Source organism: Pongo abelii, chromosome 3 (assembly GCF_028885655.2).
Source record: "Pongo abelii isolate AG06213 chromosome 3, NHGRI_mPonAbe1-v2.0_pri, whole genome shotgun sequence".
NCBI lineage: Eukaryota > Metazoa > Chordata > Mammalia > Primates > Hominidae > Pongo > Pongo abelii.
This window is the reverse complement of record NC_071988.2, coordinates 162058665-162078542: the sequence shown is the minus strand read 5'-3', so window position 1 is coordinate 162078542 and position 19878 is coordinate 162058665. Positions and strand designations below refer to the sequence as shown.

At 44.1% G+C, this 19878-nt stretch overlaps 1 protein-coding gene across 2 annotated transcripts in view; it reads left to right on the top strand.

The window, feature by feature from the left end:
* The first annotated feature begins 333 nt into the window (after positions 1-333).
* MAML3 (mastermind like transcriptional coactivator 3) overlaps positions 334-19878 on the top strand; it is a 434306-nt gene continuing 414761 nt past the window's right edge. For both annotated transcript variants that reach the window (XM_054553544.2, XM_002815157.5), the window contains exon 1: positions 334-812. In XM_054553544.2, the coding sequence (XP_054409519.1) occupies positions 345-812 (468 nt within the window). In that variant the 5' untranslated portion in view covers positions 334-344. The remainder of the gene's footprint in view (positions 813-19878) is intronic.

The window sequence follows — 19878 nt, the reverse complement described above, 5'->3', positions numbered from 1 at the left end:
AAAGAAGGCAGGCGAGGAGCGGATCTCCCCTTGAGTTGCAACCCGATTTGCTGCTGGCTCAGTTTGTTGTGATTCTTTTTGTTGATAGGTGTCTGATGGTATTCCGATAACGTTCCCCCCTTTTCTTTCCCTTGAGCTTTTACAGTTTAAAAAAAGGAAACAAAAACCACCCCAAAATCTACCCCCCCTTTTTTTTTCGCCCCGTCGGGATCGCCGTTTCCATCCATGTGCTTGCGTCTCCCCCGCGTTCCACTTAAACTATTTTAATCCTTGGACCCAAGGAGGAGGCTGATAGGGGGGTGGATAAAAAAAGTTCTTCCAAAATAGTGTGCCCGGGGAGCAGGATGGGGGATTTCGCAGCCCCCGCTGCTGCCGCGAATGGCAGTAGTATTTGCATCAACAGTAGCCTGAACAGCAGCCTCGGCGGGGCCGGGATCGGTGTGAATAATACTCCCAATAGTACTCCCGCTGCTCCGAGTAGCAATCACCCGGCAGCCGGTGGATGCGGCGGCTCCGGGGGCCCCGGCGGCGGTTCGGCGGCCGTTCCCAAGCACAGCACCGTGGTGGAGCGGCTCCGGCAGCGCATCGAGGGCTGCCGGCGGCACCACGTCAACTGCGAGAACAGGTACCAGCAGGCTCAGGTGGAGCAGCTGGAGCTGGAGCGCCGGGACACCGTGAGCCTCTACCAGCGGACCCTGGAGCAGAGGGCCAAGAAATCGGGCGCCGGCACCGGCAAACAGCAGCACCCGAGCAAACCCCAGCAAGATGCGGAGGCTGCCTCGGCGGAGCAGAGGAACCACACGCTGATCATGGTGAGGGCGCACGGGCAGCGGGCTTGCTGCGCGCGTTGGGGGTGGTGGGGGGGGGGGGCGCGTGGAGCTTCTTACATGGGGGTACAAGGGTCTGATTTGCACGGTGGGTGAGGTGGGCTGAAGCCTAAGGGTTAATGTCAACTTTTCTTACGGAAAAAGCTGCCGTCGCCGCTACCTGTTAATCTGTCAGGGTTGTCAGATTTGGGGAGGAGGGGGCGAGAGGGGAGAAGCCAGTCACGACTGCGAGGGGTGGAGGGAGCCTAGAGGAGCTTCGCAGTGAGGTGCTGGAAAAGTTTCCCCCCTTCCCTTTCTTAGATACCGATTTGAAACAGTGAACCCCTGAGTTGAAACCTTGCTCCTCCTCTTCGCCGCTCCCCACCCCACCTCTAGCCGCGCCGCCTCGCCTCCCCAGACCCGTCCCCCTACGCCCACCCCTCTCAGCACATCCGCCGGGTGCGTGGAGATATTGATGCTGTCGCAGGTTCTGGGCGGGCACCAGGCCCTCAACCCCTAGGGGGAAGCGGGGTAGGAGAGCCTCTCCCCTCCTCTCCCCAGCTCACCCGCTTTGGGCTGAGAAAGTCTGAGAGTTTTGTGAATGAACTTTGAAGTGGGTGAGAAACGAGCGAGGGTGGCTGCGCGCGGGGGTGCTCGCGGGAGCGCGCGCGGATGCGGGGCGCGGGTGCGCTCCGCTCTTTGCTCGCGACTTGGGGCTAGCCCGGCAGGTGGAGCGGCTGGGAGGGTTAAGAGGGGAGCGGCCTGGAGGGGGCGGGAGGGGAAAGCAACACCCAGGGTTTGCGCCAAGAGGCCCCACCACACAACTTCGCTTGGGATTCTTTCCTTTTTTCCTTTTAAACTTGTGTGCACGGAGTCTTTCTCTGCTTGGCGCCCCCCGCCCCGCTACCCGCCAACTTTGGGGGCCTGCCTGATAAGCCCAGAGCAATGGAAGGAAGGTAGCAGGGAGGTAAAAGAGGCTTAAATGACTGGGTGGGCGGGTTCGAGGTAGGATGAGCAGCCAATGGCTTAACTTCTCCAGGAGGAAGGGGCAGTTCCCACCCCCCAAGCCGGAGGTTAGAATCCTTTCTCTTATCTTCCCTCTCCGGTTCTTTTGCTTTCCTTTCTGGGTGAGGGGAGGCCGGAAGCTTGGGAAAGGTGTCTGCGCCCCCTCCCCCACCGCGCCGCCCGGGTGCTGGGTGGGCGAGGCGACGGGAATCCTGGAGCGTGCTGGGGCCGCGCGCCTTCGCCTGTTTGCCGTGCAGACCGCCCAGCGATCGGCGGCGCTGAGCCCGGCAGGGGCGGCCCTCCCGTCGTGCGGTTTAGAAATCGCACACGTTCCGGGTCTGTGAGTCCCCGGCGCCGGGGTGCTGCCAGTGCTGCCGCGGGCTTTCGCCGGGCGCTCGGGCTGGCGCTTGGTGACAAAGAGTCGGCTTGGGGGAGGGGAGGCGACGCCGCAGCGCTCGCTCCCCACGTCCCCCCACCCCGCACGTGAAGAGGAACAATTTGTTTATCTTGGGCTTCAAGAATCCTTTCCTCCTCCCAGTTCTCCGAGGGCGCTCAACCCCTCCTCCCTCCCCTCCCAGGTCGGCGCGATCCTGCCCAGTCCCGCCGGCAGCACCTTCCCTCCTCCTCTTCCTCCTCCCCCTCCCCTTCCTCCTCCTTCCTCCTCCCTCCTCCTCCAGCCACTCTTGCCCGCCTTCTCCCTCCCTTTTGGAACGTGGCCGTGGGGGAGGGAGCGGGAGGCGCTTTGTCCGCCTCGCGGCCCAGCTCAGCCCCCGGGGCCGCTGGGCTGGGAGGGGTGCTGCGCCCCGTGGCCCTGCCCCCTCCATCACGGCTGTCCCCGCCCCGCCGCGCCCCCCATGCCCCCGCCTCCCTCCTCTCCGCTCCCCCTGCGGCTGAGCCTGCCCCGAGCGCGAAGAAGGGGCCGTCTCGGTTGGTTTTGAGGAAGAACGACAGTCCCAGAGTCGGGGGAGGGTCTCGCTTTACAAACAGGAAGCCGAAAACCACTGACACACTGTAGCTTTTCTGATTGTAGCTGGAGGCGGGGCCGGTCCTGCATCTCGACTGTAGCTCCGGTCCCTTTCTCCAACCTATTTCTCTCCCAGCCCCCGCCTCCCTAGCGCCCTTCCACGGAGGAGGAGATTCACTTTGTGAACCTGAGACTGAGAATTTAAGAGGCACTGAAGGTTTCATGCCTGCCCACCCCGCGTCCTCTTTTCGTGTGTTTGTACACCCCACGCGCATGGATTGCGGAGAAATGGGCTCCTTTCGGGAGGCTCCAAAATTCCTTTGCCACAGAATCTCTCACAACCTTTGGGGATCAAGGACTGCTGTGGCGTTTACCTCGCCAGCTGGGCGACCCTGGAACAAAAGCCAGTGCCGTTCCCAGTGCCGGGTCTCTGGACACGGCAAGATGAGTAGAGTTTGCGACCAGAAACTTTTGGTGTTTGGGTTGTGTTCTCTGGTTTCCGCCCTGGTGGAGGGAGGGCTCGGGTGCGCGCGCCTGGTTTGTGATACACTCGCAGGTGGAAGCAAGCCCAGCCTCCTGACCTTACTGGGAAGAAGACAGCAAGCCCAAGCCACTTACTTTTGAAAATAGAAAGATAATGCTTGCTTCAATAGACAGAGACATCAGCTGTAGATTTCATAGTGAATTCCAGTTTAGTAAATTAGCAACAGATAGACTTGAAAGATGACTGCCTGAAAATAAAATTTTCTATCATTTTATGACAATGATTTAGCCTGTTGATTAGACTTACGCATTAATAAATGCCAGGGCTATGTACAGAATAGGAGTGTATTTTAGCTTCAGCTGTTTCACATGCATCTCTCACTGGTATGTGTGATGAGTGTGATGAATGTAATGTAAGCCTTAACTCTTAAGCAGAGTTGCCGGTAAATTCTGTGTACCAAAAAAAAAAAAAAAAAAAAGAAAAGAAAAAAAAAAAGACATGCCCTACAAGTTATATTTCCTTTTAAAATAATTAGTTTAAAAGTTAACCTTGGCCTCTGAGAGTATTTTAACAGTCTGTATTGAGGTAAAATCTCAAAAATAGAGGTTGTAAAGAAAACATTGCTCTTCATTTTCTTGAATTGACTGCAGGATTATAGTTGTACTCCAGTGAGGCACAAAACAATTAAATGTAGTTCTCAGATTGGGCGCTCTATTTGGAAAGCCCTAAAGAAAAACAATGATCACCCACAACCAAATAATAATAACGGTGATATAAAAATAAAGATGAATAGGATTCTTTACTGTTTTATTGGTATTGTTTACTTTCTAAGGACCAATATGTCCAAAGTACTGAATATGATTATCTTTCTGCCTCGCTTGGATTAAGAAGGCAGTCTAATGAGGGCTTTGCCTCTTTTGATTTGTTTTCCTATCTTACACAAGAATAGGCATGAAAAACAACAACAACAAAAAATAGCAAACAAAAAGCAGAGTGGGTGAGGGGTAAAAAATTTTCCTTGGCTCCAGGCTGCCACAGAGGGGGCTGGGTTCTGTGTGAGTCCTCACCAGCCCTGTTGATAGTGGGTGGCACAGACCTAGGTTTGAAGCTGCACTACCTCAGGTATTAGGTCCGTTCTGAACATGTAGTCAAATGATCCCATCCCAACCACCACCACTTTATTGACATAGAAGTTTTTTTCTTCCCCTCAAAGACTTGGTGAAAATTATTGACTTCACCTATCAGAGAGCCTCAGTTGAAAAGATGGCTTTTAATTATTTGTGGTAACAAAAGGGGGCATTGTTTATTTGCTGTATTTGGAACAGAGGTCCTGCTTAAAATTTTAAGGTAAATTTCAATTGACAAGTACATTTTCAAGCTGAGCAGGCACATCAAAAAGCATGACAGTGCACAGTTTTCAAAATTTTAAAATGGTGATAGTCTTACTTGACTTAGATAAGACCCATATTATTTTCATGACCTCTTCACTATATTAGCACCATCGTAACTTTCAGAGTGTGCTTAATTTATATACAGCTTACAGACTGCATAAATCTATGTGACCCCTGTTCTGAAGAGCTTATCACAAAAAATTCATAACATGCATTTGATAATAAATGCGTTATTACCGAGTATTGGAGACAACTACAACCCATCCAAAATGTTCCATCCGTTCCTGGAATAGATTCAGGAAATGTCAACATATTAGTCCACTGCTAAATCTCCTTATATATGAATCTGGCTTCCCATTTCTTACCCTGTTGAAGGTAAATTACTGGCTCTGTGTCAATTTTTTTGGCAAGTGCGTATTACCAAGCTGTTTCTACATCTTCCCTATGATAACCTTTTCTTCGGCTTATCCTGTTCTGCCGCTAGCATGGGTAACAGGACAGTCTTTCGGAAAGCTTTCCATTGCCCAACACAGCGTGCCTTAAGTTTGTGGAAAACTTCTTGAAATTTCGTTTTTTCTGTCCTTCATATGTATTTTTTTCTTTTAATTCTCAAGAAGCATTTTTTAAGCTCCAATACATATTTAATTCTGTTATGTTCTTTGGTTGTGGTACATTTTATTTAGTACTGGGCAGCCAGTGGTCAGAAAAGTAGAAGCAGAGTTAGTTAAGCATTAATCATAATCTACAAAATGCTCTTCAAGCTGAGTTCCTTCCCAGGGAAAGCCACGTTTTCAGGAAGCTAGTATGCTTGGTACTTTCTATCCTGTCTCATTAGAATTATAAGGGCAAACTTTAGAATCTTTTTCAGGATTCCTGCAACCTGATAGGAGAAAAATGGGCAGTCCTGGTACATAGTTTACTGACATCTCTGGAAGAAGAAGGATGAGGAATTTAAATTAAAATAGAGTTATATAGAGTTATTTTCTGAATATCGCTGTGACTAATGGCCAACTGTTGTTAAAGAAGTTTTCCTGTCCATTTGGTTGAGATAGGAATATAAGGCATTTCTCTCCCTCATGCATGCACGTGCACACACACACACACACACATATTCACTCATTCACTCACTCACCCTGGTGTGAGTGTCATAGAAGGGATCCAGTGTAAGAACCTGTTTTGCACGTTAGATAGTAATTCTTGGATATATTTGAAGTACTTGTGTGATTACTGTTCCCTGTTAAGTAACAGTCTTGTCTTATACTCTTGAGCTTAAAAAGGCTAAATTCTGTTGTCTTTTTCCACATTACCCATCTTGGAGAACTGTGAAATCAATCAATCAGACATCAGACTCTTATAAAGAGGAACATATTTAAAACTCACTGTCAAGATTTTCATAGTGTCTACCTTTTAAGTCTCCCAAATAGCTTTACATTTTTCACTCTATTATTCAAAGGCTGATTATTGAGTTTCCAGATCGTCTGGCTGCTTGCTTTGTTTTTCCTTCCCCCACCTGCTGCCAACCTTTTGGTCTTTTCAGTGATCTTTAACACCGTTATCAAAGAGTGGGAAGAAGCAATAAGAAGAGAAGAAATTTAATTTTGGTTCTCCTGACTCTCAGAACTAATGAAACAATCAGATACAATACCATTTTGGATTTAGTATGGATTTGTCTTTATTCTTACTTAGCACAAATAATAAAGACTGAGTTTCTAATTTCATTCATTCATTCAGCAGCATTGGTACATTGTCCATAGTGTTTCATGGAAGTTAAAATACTAAATCACGCTCTTGCATCCAAGACTTTGACAATATATATTCTCTGTAGATTTTCAGTATTATTCTAGCCAGATTCAAGGGCATAACAGAATTTTTTTTTTTTTTGAGATGGTGTCTCACTCTGCCGTCAGGCTGGAGTGAAGTGGTGCAATCTCGGCTCACTGCAAGCTCTGCCTCCTGGGTTCAAGTGATTCCCCGGCCTCAGCTTCCCGAGTAGCTGGGACTACAGGCATGTACCACCACGCCCGGCTAATTTTTTGTATTTTAGTAGAGACGGGTTTCACCATGTTGACCAGGATGTTGTTGATCTCCTGACCTTGTGATCTGCCCACCTCAGCCTCCCAAAGTGCTGGGATTACAGGTGTGAGCCACCACGCCCGGCCAGATTTTTAAAAATCAGTATAGTCATTGGTGCTAACGACAGCAGTTTCAGGCTTCAGGGTGTTATATCACCTTTCCATGATTTTTAAGGGAAATATTATAATATGCTTTACTTTTCTGTTGTTTCAAACCAATTTGACATTGGTATCTGCAAAATAAGTTAATTTGCAGATGACTGCTCCAAAATTACAGGATCCCCCCACAAATTAAATTTTTATTACAAATACAACCTGCTTTCCAGACAGATTCCAAAAATTCACTATTCAGTTTTGTGACTTGGAAATGTAGCTTCTGAAAAATCAGCTGTCACCAAGAACTGATTAATTTAGTTTAATTTTTTTGTTGTTTAAATCTAAGAAAGTTTAAAAAACAAAAGAAATAGGGTTAGATAAAATTACGCAGAAAATGGAGTTGAGGGCCTGCTGTATAATAAATACTTAAAGATCATGGGGTTCCATTCAGTGGATCAGAGAAGGAGCACACTTTTTTTAAAGTCTATTTGGCAATTCCATCTGTTAAACAGTGGAGGGGTTTTTGAGTTCCTTTCTCCATTTGGGACAGAAGCACAGCATTCAGCGTTCTCTGAGGGTCACATGCACACATGGATAGGAGCAGGAAGTTACTACTATGGCAAGCTGTGTATACTATTCTTGGAGAAATTTAATAAAAAATTCTTAAAAGGTGGCCGGGCACAGTGGCTCATACCTGCAATCCCAGCACTATGGGAGGCTGAGGCCGGTAGATCAGTTGAGGTCAGGAGTTCGAGACCAGCCTGACCAACATGGTGAAACCCCGAAAGCCCGTCTCTACTAAAATACAAAAATTAGCTGGGCATGGTGGCACACGCCTGTAATCCCAGCTACTTGAGAGGCTGAGGCAGGAGAATTGCTTGAACCTGGGAGGTAGAGGTTGCAGTGAGCCGAGATTGTGCCATTGCACTCCAGCCTGGGCAACAAGAGTAAAACTCCTTCTCAAAAAAAAAAAAAAAAAAACAAAAAAAACAAAAAAAGCCAGGCACAGTGGCTCACGCCTGTAATCCCAGCACTTTGGGAGGCTGAGACTGGTAGATCAATTGAGGTCAGGAGTTCGAGACCAGCCTAACCAACATGGTGACACCCCATCTCTACTAAAAATACAAAAATTAGCCAGGCATGGTGGCGCATGTCTATAATCCCAGCTACTCGGGAGGCTGAGGCAGGAGAATTGCTTGAACCAGGGCGGCAGAGTTTGCAGTGAGCTGAGATCGTGCCACTGCACTCCAGCCTGGTGACAGACCCTGTCTCAACAAAACAAAACAAAAAATCTCAAAAGGTTTGCAGTACTTCCTCTGACATAAAGAAAGTGATTCCTCAATAATAATTTAGGCACCTTTTAATTATATTGGACCTCCCATTGGTTGAAAATGACCTTTATGCTGAAGTAGAACCTTTTAAAATGCTAATAACTAACATTCGTCCCCCTTTCGCAATGGCTTAACAACTGTAGAAAACTTAAGTGAAATATTTAGTTTTTAACTACCAGCTTCCAGAATTTTCCTAACTCCTTTTATTGCCATCCTGTTGAGTAGAATCTGGTTGTGTATCATTTCATGTTTATGGACCCTCCACCCCTCAACTGCTAACAGCGTTTACTTCCATGGGTAAAGGAGGTTATTAGGTTACACTGCTGTGTATCTCTCCTTCCCTTTCCCAACATCTTTCTCCACCTCCAGAGCACGTCTGGACAGGGGCTTCTATCTCTTCAAAGGAAAAGGCCGAAGTGCTCTAAGTCTATTTGTGTAGATTCAACCTGGGTTGCAACTGTGACTCAAAAGGATTGCACAGCTCTGAAAGACATGCTCTGCTTGTGCCCTTTATTCTCACTCTGGTTGGTTATTTTTCTTTGTTTGTTAGATGCTGAAAGTAGCTCAGTGATTGAGAGTGAATCTAAAAGGCTGGGTATCCAGTAAAGGGCTTGAAGTAGTGTTAAGGTAGGAGAGGCAAAGAAGGATGAGCATTTTGGAGGCATCACCTAGAATGGATATCAGAGGAGACATGTGAGAGCAGGTGTGGGTAAACAGACTATATCCTGGTGTTTTGGGAGTTTACAGAAGTAAAGCATGCTTTTAGTAACCTGTTCTGAACTTGGAGAACTTGCTGAAACTCGAATATATATTTTTAAGAGCTAATGGCTATATTGTTTGTCCCTGGAAAGCAAATCGTGTTCCTGAAATATTTCTGTGCTCTCTTAAATTATTACTACTGCCATGTGAATGGATTTACTGTAGGATTCCTTTAATTCTTTTTTTTTTTTTTTTTTTTGGTTTTGCTTTTTTTTCAGAGACAGGGTCTCGCTCTGTCACCCAGGCTGGAGTGCAGTGGCACGATCCACCTCCCAGGTTCAAGCAATTCCCCTGCCTCAGCCTCCCGAGCAGCTGGGACTACAGGTGCTCGCCACCACTCCGAGTTAATTTTTTGTGTTTTTTGGTAGAGATGGGTTTTTGCTGTGTTTCCCAGGCTGGTCTCAAACTCCTGAGCTCAGGCAATCTGCTGGTCTCAGCCTTCCAAAGTGTTAGGATTACAGGCATAAGCCACTGAGCCTGGCCTTAATTCATTGATTATTAACTGGTAGAGGTTTGGCCCCACCCCAGGAACATTTGGCAGTGTAGGGAGACATTTTTGGTTGTCACAGCTGGAGGGCTGCTACAGGTGTCTAGAAGGCAGGGGTAGAAGTGGGTAGAAGGAAGGGATTCTACTAATATCCTACAAGAGATTATACCCGTAACAGAGAATTACTTGTTCCAAAATATTGCTGCTGGTGAGGGGCCCTGCTTCTGTCCTAGGCTTTTGAAAATATGAAAGAAGATGGGTTTACACATGTGGCATTACTCTCAGCTTTTTAAAAACATCATTACTTGAAGAGCAGAGAGAGGCAGAGGTGCTGCGATGAGGTGAAGGATGCCTGGGAAGAAGTTAGAGGACTGCTGTGTTGCATGGCAGCGCCATCCTAGCTGGCCATGTGGTATGATGTTCTGGCTGTTTACTTCATGATTGTTATCTCTTCTTGCCTGTCAGAAAGGTGAACGGTTGTCTTTTTTTGAGATGGAGTCTTGCTCTGTCGCCCAGGCTAGAGTGCAGTGGTATGATCTCAGCTCACTGCAACCTCCACCTTCTGGGTTGAAGCAATTCTCCTGCCTCAGCCTCTGGAGTAGCTGGAGTAGCTGGAGTAGCTTCTGGAGTAGCTGGGATTACAGGCGCCAGGCACCACGCCTGGCTAATTTTTGTATTTTTAGTAGACACGGGGTTTCACCATGTTGGTCAGGCTAGTCTTGAACTCCTGACTTCATGATCCGCCCGCCTCGGCCTTCCAAAGTGCTAGGATTACAGGTGTGAGCCACTGCGCCTGGCCAGTTGTCATTCTTTTTACCTCACAGAGTCATTGATGAACGAGTTAGTATGTGTAAAAGTCCTGAACACCTTATGGTGCTGCACCAATGCTAGGCATATTTTAATGAGTGACTTTCATTTCACTTAGTTGTTGCCTTCTGCCCAAATGCAGACTTAAAGTTGAGTGATTTGAGGCTTATTTCACTCGTGCACAAGCCAACATCTCCTGAACATGTACTGAGCAATTGCTGCACGTTGGGCACTGTTCTAGCCACTGGGGATGCAGTGGTGAACAGGACGTCCTTTATTCTCACTGGGCTGCAGCAGGACATAGTTTTACATTTCACATTAGTTTTATGAAATGGTATTTGTTGTCTTATTAGACATGTAAATGGGAACACTTAAAAAAACTAACATTTAGGAGAATTTTAAGGGCGTTAGATGCTTTGTATCTTCTTGCAAGCATTGCTTTCTGTAACAAAATTCATTTCAAATAAAACTGCAGAGGAGAGGATTAGTTGGTGTGGTGGGGAATAAGATTAAGGTATGGTATAGTTGTTAAAAATGAGGCAGATCATTGTCTTTCTTTCCCCCCCTTGTTTTTGGGATGAGGTGACACTTGTAGCATCATGATCATGGCTTGACACTGAGCTTTTAGAGGAAACTAGACAAAGAGGAGAACATTTAGAAAGAAGCATACAGGACGGTGCAAAGTCTTGAAACGATGTCACAGGAAGAACAGCTAGAAGACCTGGAGGTGTTTAGTCTGATTTAGGGGGTGATAGGATTGCTTTCTTAAAATATTTGAAGGACTGTCACTTGAAGAAGGGGTTAGATGTGCTCTGTATGGCCTCAAGGGGATAAATTTAGGATCTCTGGTTGACAGTTATTAGGATCCAGGTTGTGGTTTAATAGATATATTTAAAAAGCCAATCTTATGAAAATTTAAGCTGTTCAAAGATGAAATAGGCTGCTTTGCTGAGTAGAACTGTCCCAGCAAAAGTTGTTCATTTGGCTGGAACATTGGAGAGGGACAGGGACTTTGTCTATGCATTATTATATTTCTATGACTTGAAAGGACCTACCTGTACATCAGAGGAACTCTAAATATTTGTTGAATAAATTACTAAATGAAAGTAAATAGGTTAAGAAGTGACTTAATTCCTCCCCTCAATGTTATTTCCTTTCTCAGAAGTAACTACAGTCTGGAATCTCTTTCTCCAGACCCTCTTCTGTTCACTTACATATATATTATATATTGTACATAATCACATATTCATTTTTTCTACATAAATGGAATCATATTATGTATACTTGTCTGAAATACACTTTTTTCTCTTTCATATATTTTAGAGAGCCATCCAAATTGGTGCATATAGATCCTCAACTCATTCTTTTTAACTGCTATATAGCATTCCGTATTGTGACCATTTCATAATTTATTGAATGATTCTCTATTGATTGATACTTTGGTGGTTTCTTATTTTTTGCTAATTAAATGTTTCTGTAATGAACATCCTTATCCATATATCCTTGTACATATGTGAGCATTTCTGTAGCACAGATTTAGGGTTCTTTCTATAGATGTAATATGTATGAAGAGAAAAAAGTTGGCGGAAAAATCTCTTAATCTAATATGGTTTAATATAGCACCTGAATCTTATTACAGCCCATTTTAGGGCAAATGATAATTATATCTCCTTAACAATATGGCTTAAAAAAGCATCAACTCTAGTAACTAGTGTTGGTCTTTGCACAGAACATTACTAGTTTTTAAAGGCTGTGTATTTGGCAAATAACACATCTTACAGGAGTGACGTTCCTTTTTCTCAGCTGGCCCTTAAAGAGGTTTTACTGAAGGAGGAACCTGCTCAACCAGGTACTGTTCATTCTGTGAAAGTGGGAAATTCACTTCCTTGAACAATTTTGTGGTTCTTTTTACCTTTCCTGAGCTTTGTGTTTCACAGGCGTGATTATATGCCTTTATTTGCAAAATGTATTTCAGTGGGTGATACAGAACCTGGGGTGTTCGTGGGTGCAGATTGGAGTGGTCATAAAAATCTCAGGTCTGTGAGTTGCCACTTCCTACAGGTTAAATTACCCTGACTAATCCAGTCATCTGTGTAACACGGTAATAACAACCTGCTGACCTGGCCAACTGTAGAAAATGCATCAAAATGGACTTGCTTCGACAGGCACCTTATAGCATTTGTTTAGACAGTGAGAAGTCCTATCAGTTTTCATTATACACAGGTGCTGCAGTGGTCTGAAGACTGCCCTTCATCAGAGTTCTTAGTTATTTTGCTTTCCCTTTGGCATAGCAGCTCCCTTACACTAAGATAATAATAATTATCGTCTATATTTTTACAATAGCTGGAGCAACCTGGCTCCAGAATCTGTGCTCTTGGCTGCTACATTTTTCTGCCTTCACCTGACTGCAGTGTTTCTTCTTGAAAAGGTTGTCTGAGCAACTGCATTTTCTAAATAGCCGTGTTTTTCGCAAAGAGCAGTTCTCATCTATTTGACTTTCCTTTATCGGTCTGAACAGGAGCCACAATACAGGGACATGGTAGTGCTGGTTCTTGCCAGGCCCTGCTGTTTTATGATGAGGTCCCCAACTTTGCTGTCTCCTGGCCTCACATACGCCTGGCCTTGAGTGTTTCTCCTCTCTCCACCTCCTTTCCCACCATGTCATGTTCCACCTTTGTGACAGTGACAATAGGACCTGGAACCTTGTACAAGGTGCATGTGGCAATGATTTGACCCAGAGAGATAAACCAAGGGTGGGAATGTACGTGATTCGGCGCCTAAACTTTATATGTCATTCTCTACCAAATGATTCCAATAAACTAAATATTATGCTTCAATTTATGATCTAGATTTGGTTTAGCCATTTTTTTGCCATTTAGCTGGGCCCATAGCATCTTATTGCTTCCTTCTTTATTCTGAACCTTTGGCTAGCTAAGTTAATGCAGCTATGTGCTCACTGTAAGCTTTAGGGAAGGGGGCTTCCTCATTCCATAGATAGCTAGGTGCCTTCTGTTTCAGTGGCTTAAATAGCAAACGTTGGTTGTATACATAAAATTAAAAACTTCTCTCTTAATCTTGCACCTAGGCCATCCAGTATGATAAATTAAGAGATTCTTTTTTATTTTTCTTTTTTATTTTTTTTTATTTTTTGAGACGGAGTCTCACCCTGTCGCCCAGGCTAGAGTGCAGTGGTGTGATCTTCACTCACTACAACCTCTGCCTCCTGGGTTCAAGCAATTCTCCTGCCTCAGCCTTCCGAGTAGCTGGGACTACAGGTGCGTGCCACCATGCCTGGCTAATTTTTTTGTGTTTTTAGTAGAGACGGGGTTTCACCATACTGGCCAGGCTGGTCTCGAACTCCTGACCTCGTGATCCACCCACCTTGACCTCCCAAAGTGCTGGGATTATAGGCGTGAGCCACCGTGCCCGGCCCCAAATAAAGAGATTCTTAAAGGTGCTGCTTTGGTCATGCAATAAAATTTCAACCTGTAACTTTTCCTTAATTCTTTAGTTTAGCTCTCTACTGTCCCTCTGAGGAGTGCCATCTTATTTTTTGTGTGTTTGTTTCTAATATTTCATGGTTCTATTTCTTTTATTTCTAGCACTAGAATGTTTTCTTTCAAGGATGACTTTCGCCTATATGCAAGGTAGACAACTGTCTTGCATTTTGCATGAAGTACACTTCCCTTTATATTGATTATAGATAAATGGTTATCTAAATGTTTTGAATACTAGTTATTTCATAGCTGTCTGATTATAACAACTATTAGATAAAAACTATTTTCCAAAGCCTATTGAGATTACAGCTGTTGCAATAAACATCTAATTTCTAATTCCTTTGGAAAACATTTTATTTTTATTTGAAAGAGTCTGGAGATGATTTATAATAGGTAATAAATGACTAAAATCAAATCTTAACCTTACTATGGATTTTGTTGTTGTTGTTAAGAGATAGGGTCTCGCTTTGTTTCCCAGGCTGGTCTCGAACCCCTATTTTAAACTATCCTCCTGCCTTAGACTCCCAAAGTGCTGGGTTGATAGGCATGAGCCACTGTGCCCAGCTGGATTTTTGTTTTTAATATAACTCAAAAAGTTGAGTGTTTTAGACCGTTTCTTTAAAGAAAAATGTGGCAAAGTTTCAAGACTATTCCAGCCTGGGCAACAGAGTAAGACTCTGTCTTAAAAGAAAAAAAAAAAAAAAAAGACAACAGGGGCTTGCTCTGTCACCCAGGCTGGAATGCAGTGGCACCATCTTAGCTCACTGCAGCCTCCAACTCCTGGGCTCAAGGGATTCTCCTGCTGCAGCCTCCTGAGTAGCTGGGACTACAGGTGTGTGCCACCATGCCTGGCTAATTTTTAAAATTTTTTGTAGAGATAGTTTCTCACTATGTTGCCCAGGCTGGTCTCAAACTCCTGATCTCAAGCGATCCTCCTGCCTTGGCCTCTCAAAGTGTTGGAATTACAGGCATGAGCCACTGTGCCTGGCCTAAAGGCTAATTTTGACAGAATAGCCAAATAGCCATATGAATTTATAAATAGGAGTATCTTGTTAACATATACGCAAAGAAATTTGACATATGTCAGAATTCAACAAAATTTTCTGGATACTAAGTCAAAGAAGATATGAAATTTTAATTCTTTATTCTTGAGTTTGGGCTTCAGGATGCCTAAGTGATAATACTGCCAGAGTCCCCAGCTGGGGCAAAGCATAACGTTCCCTTCCTATGCTGCCATCTTCTGTTCCTGGCTCCTTTTGTCCCCAGTTCTAATCCACTGTGGGATTTCAGTCCATCCTTTCCCGTCTCTCACTGGGGAGAGTGTGTGACGATAGCAGTGGACTCCTTTGCCAAGCATGCAGGTGGTGTTTGTCTTTAATCACTTAAGGTATTTCCTCACGGTGGTGTGTGCAGATCAGCACCTCATGGGTTGTAACATTCTCTTACTATTCCCATCCTGCAGTAGCCCTCTGCCCAGAGATTCTCTGATGTTTGGTAAACAGAGGTGGTTTATATAAAGAAGCAACTTTCTCCGTTTAGAAGTTGTTATGGCTAAATGGTTGAAAATGTATTTTGCAGTTTAACTAGGAATTCTTAAATGGTTTGCAGCTGCTATTGGATTTTTTCACGTTCATTTTCTTCAATGAAGCATGGAGACAATGATTTTAGATTTGGATTTCATGCTACTTAATTCTTAGAACCTATTGAAGGAATATTTGAAAAAGTTGTTCGTGAAAATCGTAAATAACCACACTCAGAAATACTTCTGGCAAGTTGTATTTGTTAGAGTGGAATATGTCTGGATCCCACAGTGAACTAGGAACATGAAATGGTGACTTGGTGGGTGACATAATGTGACAATCAGGGATGTCTGGCATCCAGGCTATTGAAATTTAAATGGGCTATGGCTTTTTTAGTGTTGGCTCCTGTTCTTAGATTTAAAGGATTTATATGAATCATTCAGGGGCTTTTTATTAACTTTCAGTTTGTGGTTGAGATTGGAATTGGAAGGCTCAGAAAGATGTAACAGTAGTTTCAAGTAAAGGAGCTTAATGATAGTGTGTGCCTGTGAGAATCATGCCTTCGTGCCCTCCATGGAGGCACAGGTTGTTTGTGTTACTGGTTTGGTAGGGTTCGTGTTTATCTGTGGTCTGGAATGTCAAAGGATTGCAAACTAGAGAACTTTGCTTTCCTCTTTATTCTAAAGTAATGGTGTAGGAGTTTCTGGTATTGACTTCTGGGGGTGGGGACCACCATTTATGGAAGAAGAAAGGAGGATTGGCTGGCTTTGATATTCTCATCCACTTTTTCTAATGCTGTTTTCATTACTCTATTAACAAAGATAGTGCATACTTTGAATATTTATGTCTGTCTTTTCCTTCAAAGTGTAATGCACACTTGTTTTCTTCAACTTTTTGTAATATATGTGTTTATGATATACTAAAGAGCAATAAATTTGAGGAGCGAGATAATTAGCTTTGACAGACTTACAGAAATGAGACTGTAAGAGGAAGAAGCAAGAGGATTGCTTAGAAAAATATTTGATTACTGGGCTTGAGGAAAATTATCTAGAAAGAAAATTTTCAACGTTAAAACCCACAACCATATGGGTGGCACAGGTTGTAGGAAGAAGTGACTACTTTTGTGACTTTTTGAAAAAATTTAAACTTTGTTTATAGTTTTAAAAAATCTTTAGGCCGGGCGCAGTGGCTAACACCTGTAATCCCAGCACTTTGGGAGGCCGAGGTGGGCGGATCACGAGGTCAGGAGTTCGAGACTATCTTGGCTAACACGGTGAAACCCTGTCTCTACTAAAAATACAAAAAATTAGCCGGGCGCAGTGGCGGGCGCCTGTAATCCCAGCTACTCAGGAGGCTGAGGCAGGAGAATGGCGTGAACCCGGGAGGCAGAGCTTGCAGTGAGCCGAGATAGCGCAACTGCAGTCCAGCTTGGGCGAAAGAACGAGACTCCGTCTCAAAACAAAAACAAAAACAAAAAATCTCCTTTAAAATTTTCAAAATAGAATTTTTAAATGGAGAAATTCAAAATACTGAATAATAAAACGGGAGGAAGAAAAAGCAACCCAGCCACTGGTGCTAAATTTCCTAAGGTTGTTCACATAGCCCTTTAACTTTAACCTCTTTCTTAGCATCATTGTTTATCATTTTTTGAGGAACCTTTGTTTAATAGCTAGCTTACCTTAAGAAATAGTTTTCCTTTCCCTTTGGTGGCTCTTACATTTGGGGAAGTGACCTTCAAGAAACGTGACTCATTTTGCACCAACTTGACTTAGTCATCCATCTAGCCTCTCCCAATTTGGGGATCCTTTGCAAAGGGAATGGTTAAACACTGCCCATGTCTATAAAGAGGGAGATTAACCATGGGTTCGGTTAAATTACTCCTACTATTGTACATTATTTTGTATTTTCTGGACTAATAAGAAAACTTGACAAACAAAGTGTAAGTGGTTGATCATGGCACAAAGTGGGGAGGTTAAGATTCATGTCCTCTGAGATAAACAAGGCTCCAGTGTCGCCATTATTTCTGTGGCCCTTTCTCCCTGGGTTAAATTATGCCCTCATAATGGGCATAACCCAGGTTATGCCCTCCCTGGATTAAATTATGACCTCACAATGGAGGTCATGATAATATGCGGGGGGTGGGGGGAAGGGATGGATCTAGAACATTTTGGGATATACTGGGCTTATTGCTTATGAGAGAGGCAAGAGGAGGCTTTTTAGGGGAATTTCACTGAAAAATAAAATGTGCAGACACTTCACAGTCAAGGCTATGGGATGAATTACATTTGGCTCCTGCCACCTCTCAGCAGCAGGGTCTCTACTCATGAACTCGGGAATTGCTTGAAGGAAGCCCCTCCCAGGAATGAGTGGGGAGAGCCGAAAGGTTTGGATTTCCCTATAAATTGAACCCAGTGTCACCAGAGATCAGTGTGAGGGGCTCTGTTATAACGTCCAGCTTTTCTTCTGTCCACACCCAGGAGTTGCTCCTCTTCCTGCCACCCCATTCTTAGGTCTTTTGTTCCTTGAATAAATATTATGTGGTTTGGTGCTCATTATTCTTTGATATGAAAAAAGGCAATTCATTAGGCTGAAGGAGAAGAGGGAGGGAGATACCATTTTTCACCAGCGCATCAAGCGTGGTTACACTGATGTGAATTCCCAGAAAAGTAATAAAACAGTGAAAATAATGATAAAACAGCTCCTGGGCTGACAGCTGTGCAGCACATGGGGACACTGAAGACAGGCCCCACTGTTGCAGCAGGACAATATTGTGGAGCATATGGTGCCATGGCAAGCCAGTTGTTGAACTCCATGGCTGGCTTTTGTTTGGGGAACTCTCTCAGCATTGGGTGTATGGTGGCTCTTCAGAGACTTCTAGTCTCATTGGCAAGAGGGCTCTTGGCCCCATGCCAGCCTTGCTGTACGGTGGCTGACCCAGGCCATGTGGAAAAGCTCATGCTTGGAAAACATTCACTCCTCCTTACTTTGGTCACTAATCAAATCATTTGTTCAACAAATATAAATTGGAATCTTTTTTCACAGCAGCCCAGTGGTTACATTACAGAGGGACAATTTCCTCCAAGGATGCCAATTAATTATTAGATGCATTAATTCATTGGTGCTCAGTACTTCTTGTAGGAGTGAAAGTTGTTTTGTTTTTAATGCTTTCAGAGCGCTTTGCACATGACGTCTTTATTCTTAAGGCTTAAATAGCTAAAATCAGCAAGTGTCTAGAGCCAGGGTTGCTGCTAGAAAGGAGATAGAGTATTCGTCTATGTGGTTTTTACAAGACAGTGTTAAAATAGGCCTTTTGCTGAGCATGGGTCTATTTTTTAAATGTGTGAAGCTGGCATGTGTATGTGCATAAAAAGGCTAATTAACTCCACTTTCCTCCAGAGGGGTCTCCTTGGCTGCCCTGTGAGTGTGCTCCACTGTGGCCAGAGTTGCACCATCCTCCTGAGCCCTTTATGACTTCAACACCTCTGTAGTTATGGACACCCATTCTGGTTTCTTTTCTTTTGATTCCAAAGTGCAAAGGATGATCCAGCAGGGCTACTCGGTCCTGGGAGAGGTTCCTTCAAACGCAGCAGAAGGCGAGGCTCAGAGAGAATCACACTCCATGAGGAGGGGCTGTAGCCCGTGCCATTGTGATTCGTGCCTGAGAATATTTTTATTGCAGGAGCTAAAAGGAGAAAACGGGTGATATTCACACTCTGATCGAAGAGCACCAAATGTCACCATATTCTTGGTCTCTATGGGACCTTTTTTTGCAGAACACCCATGAAGGTTGGTGGGGTTATGGTGCTGGGACAAGCGAATTTCTTTTTCTCATGAACAAATGTCATTAAAAAGCCAAAATCTACTGGAAAAAAAAATACACATGTATGTATATGTATATTTATTTCTGTGGTGTTTTTCTAATCACTCATTGGAGTTTATATTTTAACACTGGGCTCTGCAAGGGGAACTGATATTTTTTCAGGCTTTAGTTTTTACATTTTTAATCACTGGTCTTGAAAAAATGTTTTTAAGTGGAGAATAGATCTGTTTACAAATCTGCTGTAAGTGGATATGCACTTGCTGTAGCATTCAGGGTTGGGGAACATCTATGCCTGTGCCCTGGAGGTGATTCAGAGCATCTGGAGAAATGATTGGGGTTCCGTTTTCTTCTTGACTTGCCTCTCTTAACTTGGTTGTACAAGTTCCTTGAGTGTGGGAACATCCTTTCAACCTTTCCTTTCCTTAATGTGTTTATACGAGTCAAAGTTAGGGGAAGTATTTCTGGTTTTACTTTCCCCATACTTCCTAAGTTAGGGGACCAATCTACATATTCTCCCTTTAAGAAATGGAAGCAAGAAGATAATGAGCCACAAAAGACCTGCAGTTGACTTTTCTTGCCCTGAGCACTGTGGAGCCAGTCATAGATAGCCAGTCCTGGAGGTTTTAATACAACTGTCACAACCTCCCTGGAGGGAGAGATGGGAGAGATGGCAGAAGGGATGAGTGTGGAATAAGAAAGTTGGAGAAAGAGGAAAATGGTGAGGGTAAAAATGATCAGACATTTTGAGGTGTTAAGAATGGGTAAAAAATCTAATAGATGAAGTATCCTTGTTTCTGTTTAATTAAATCTGTAAATATCCGTATACATATAGCCATTTT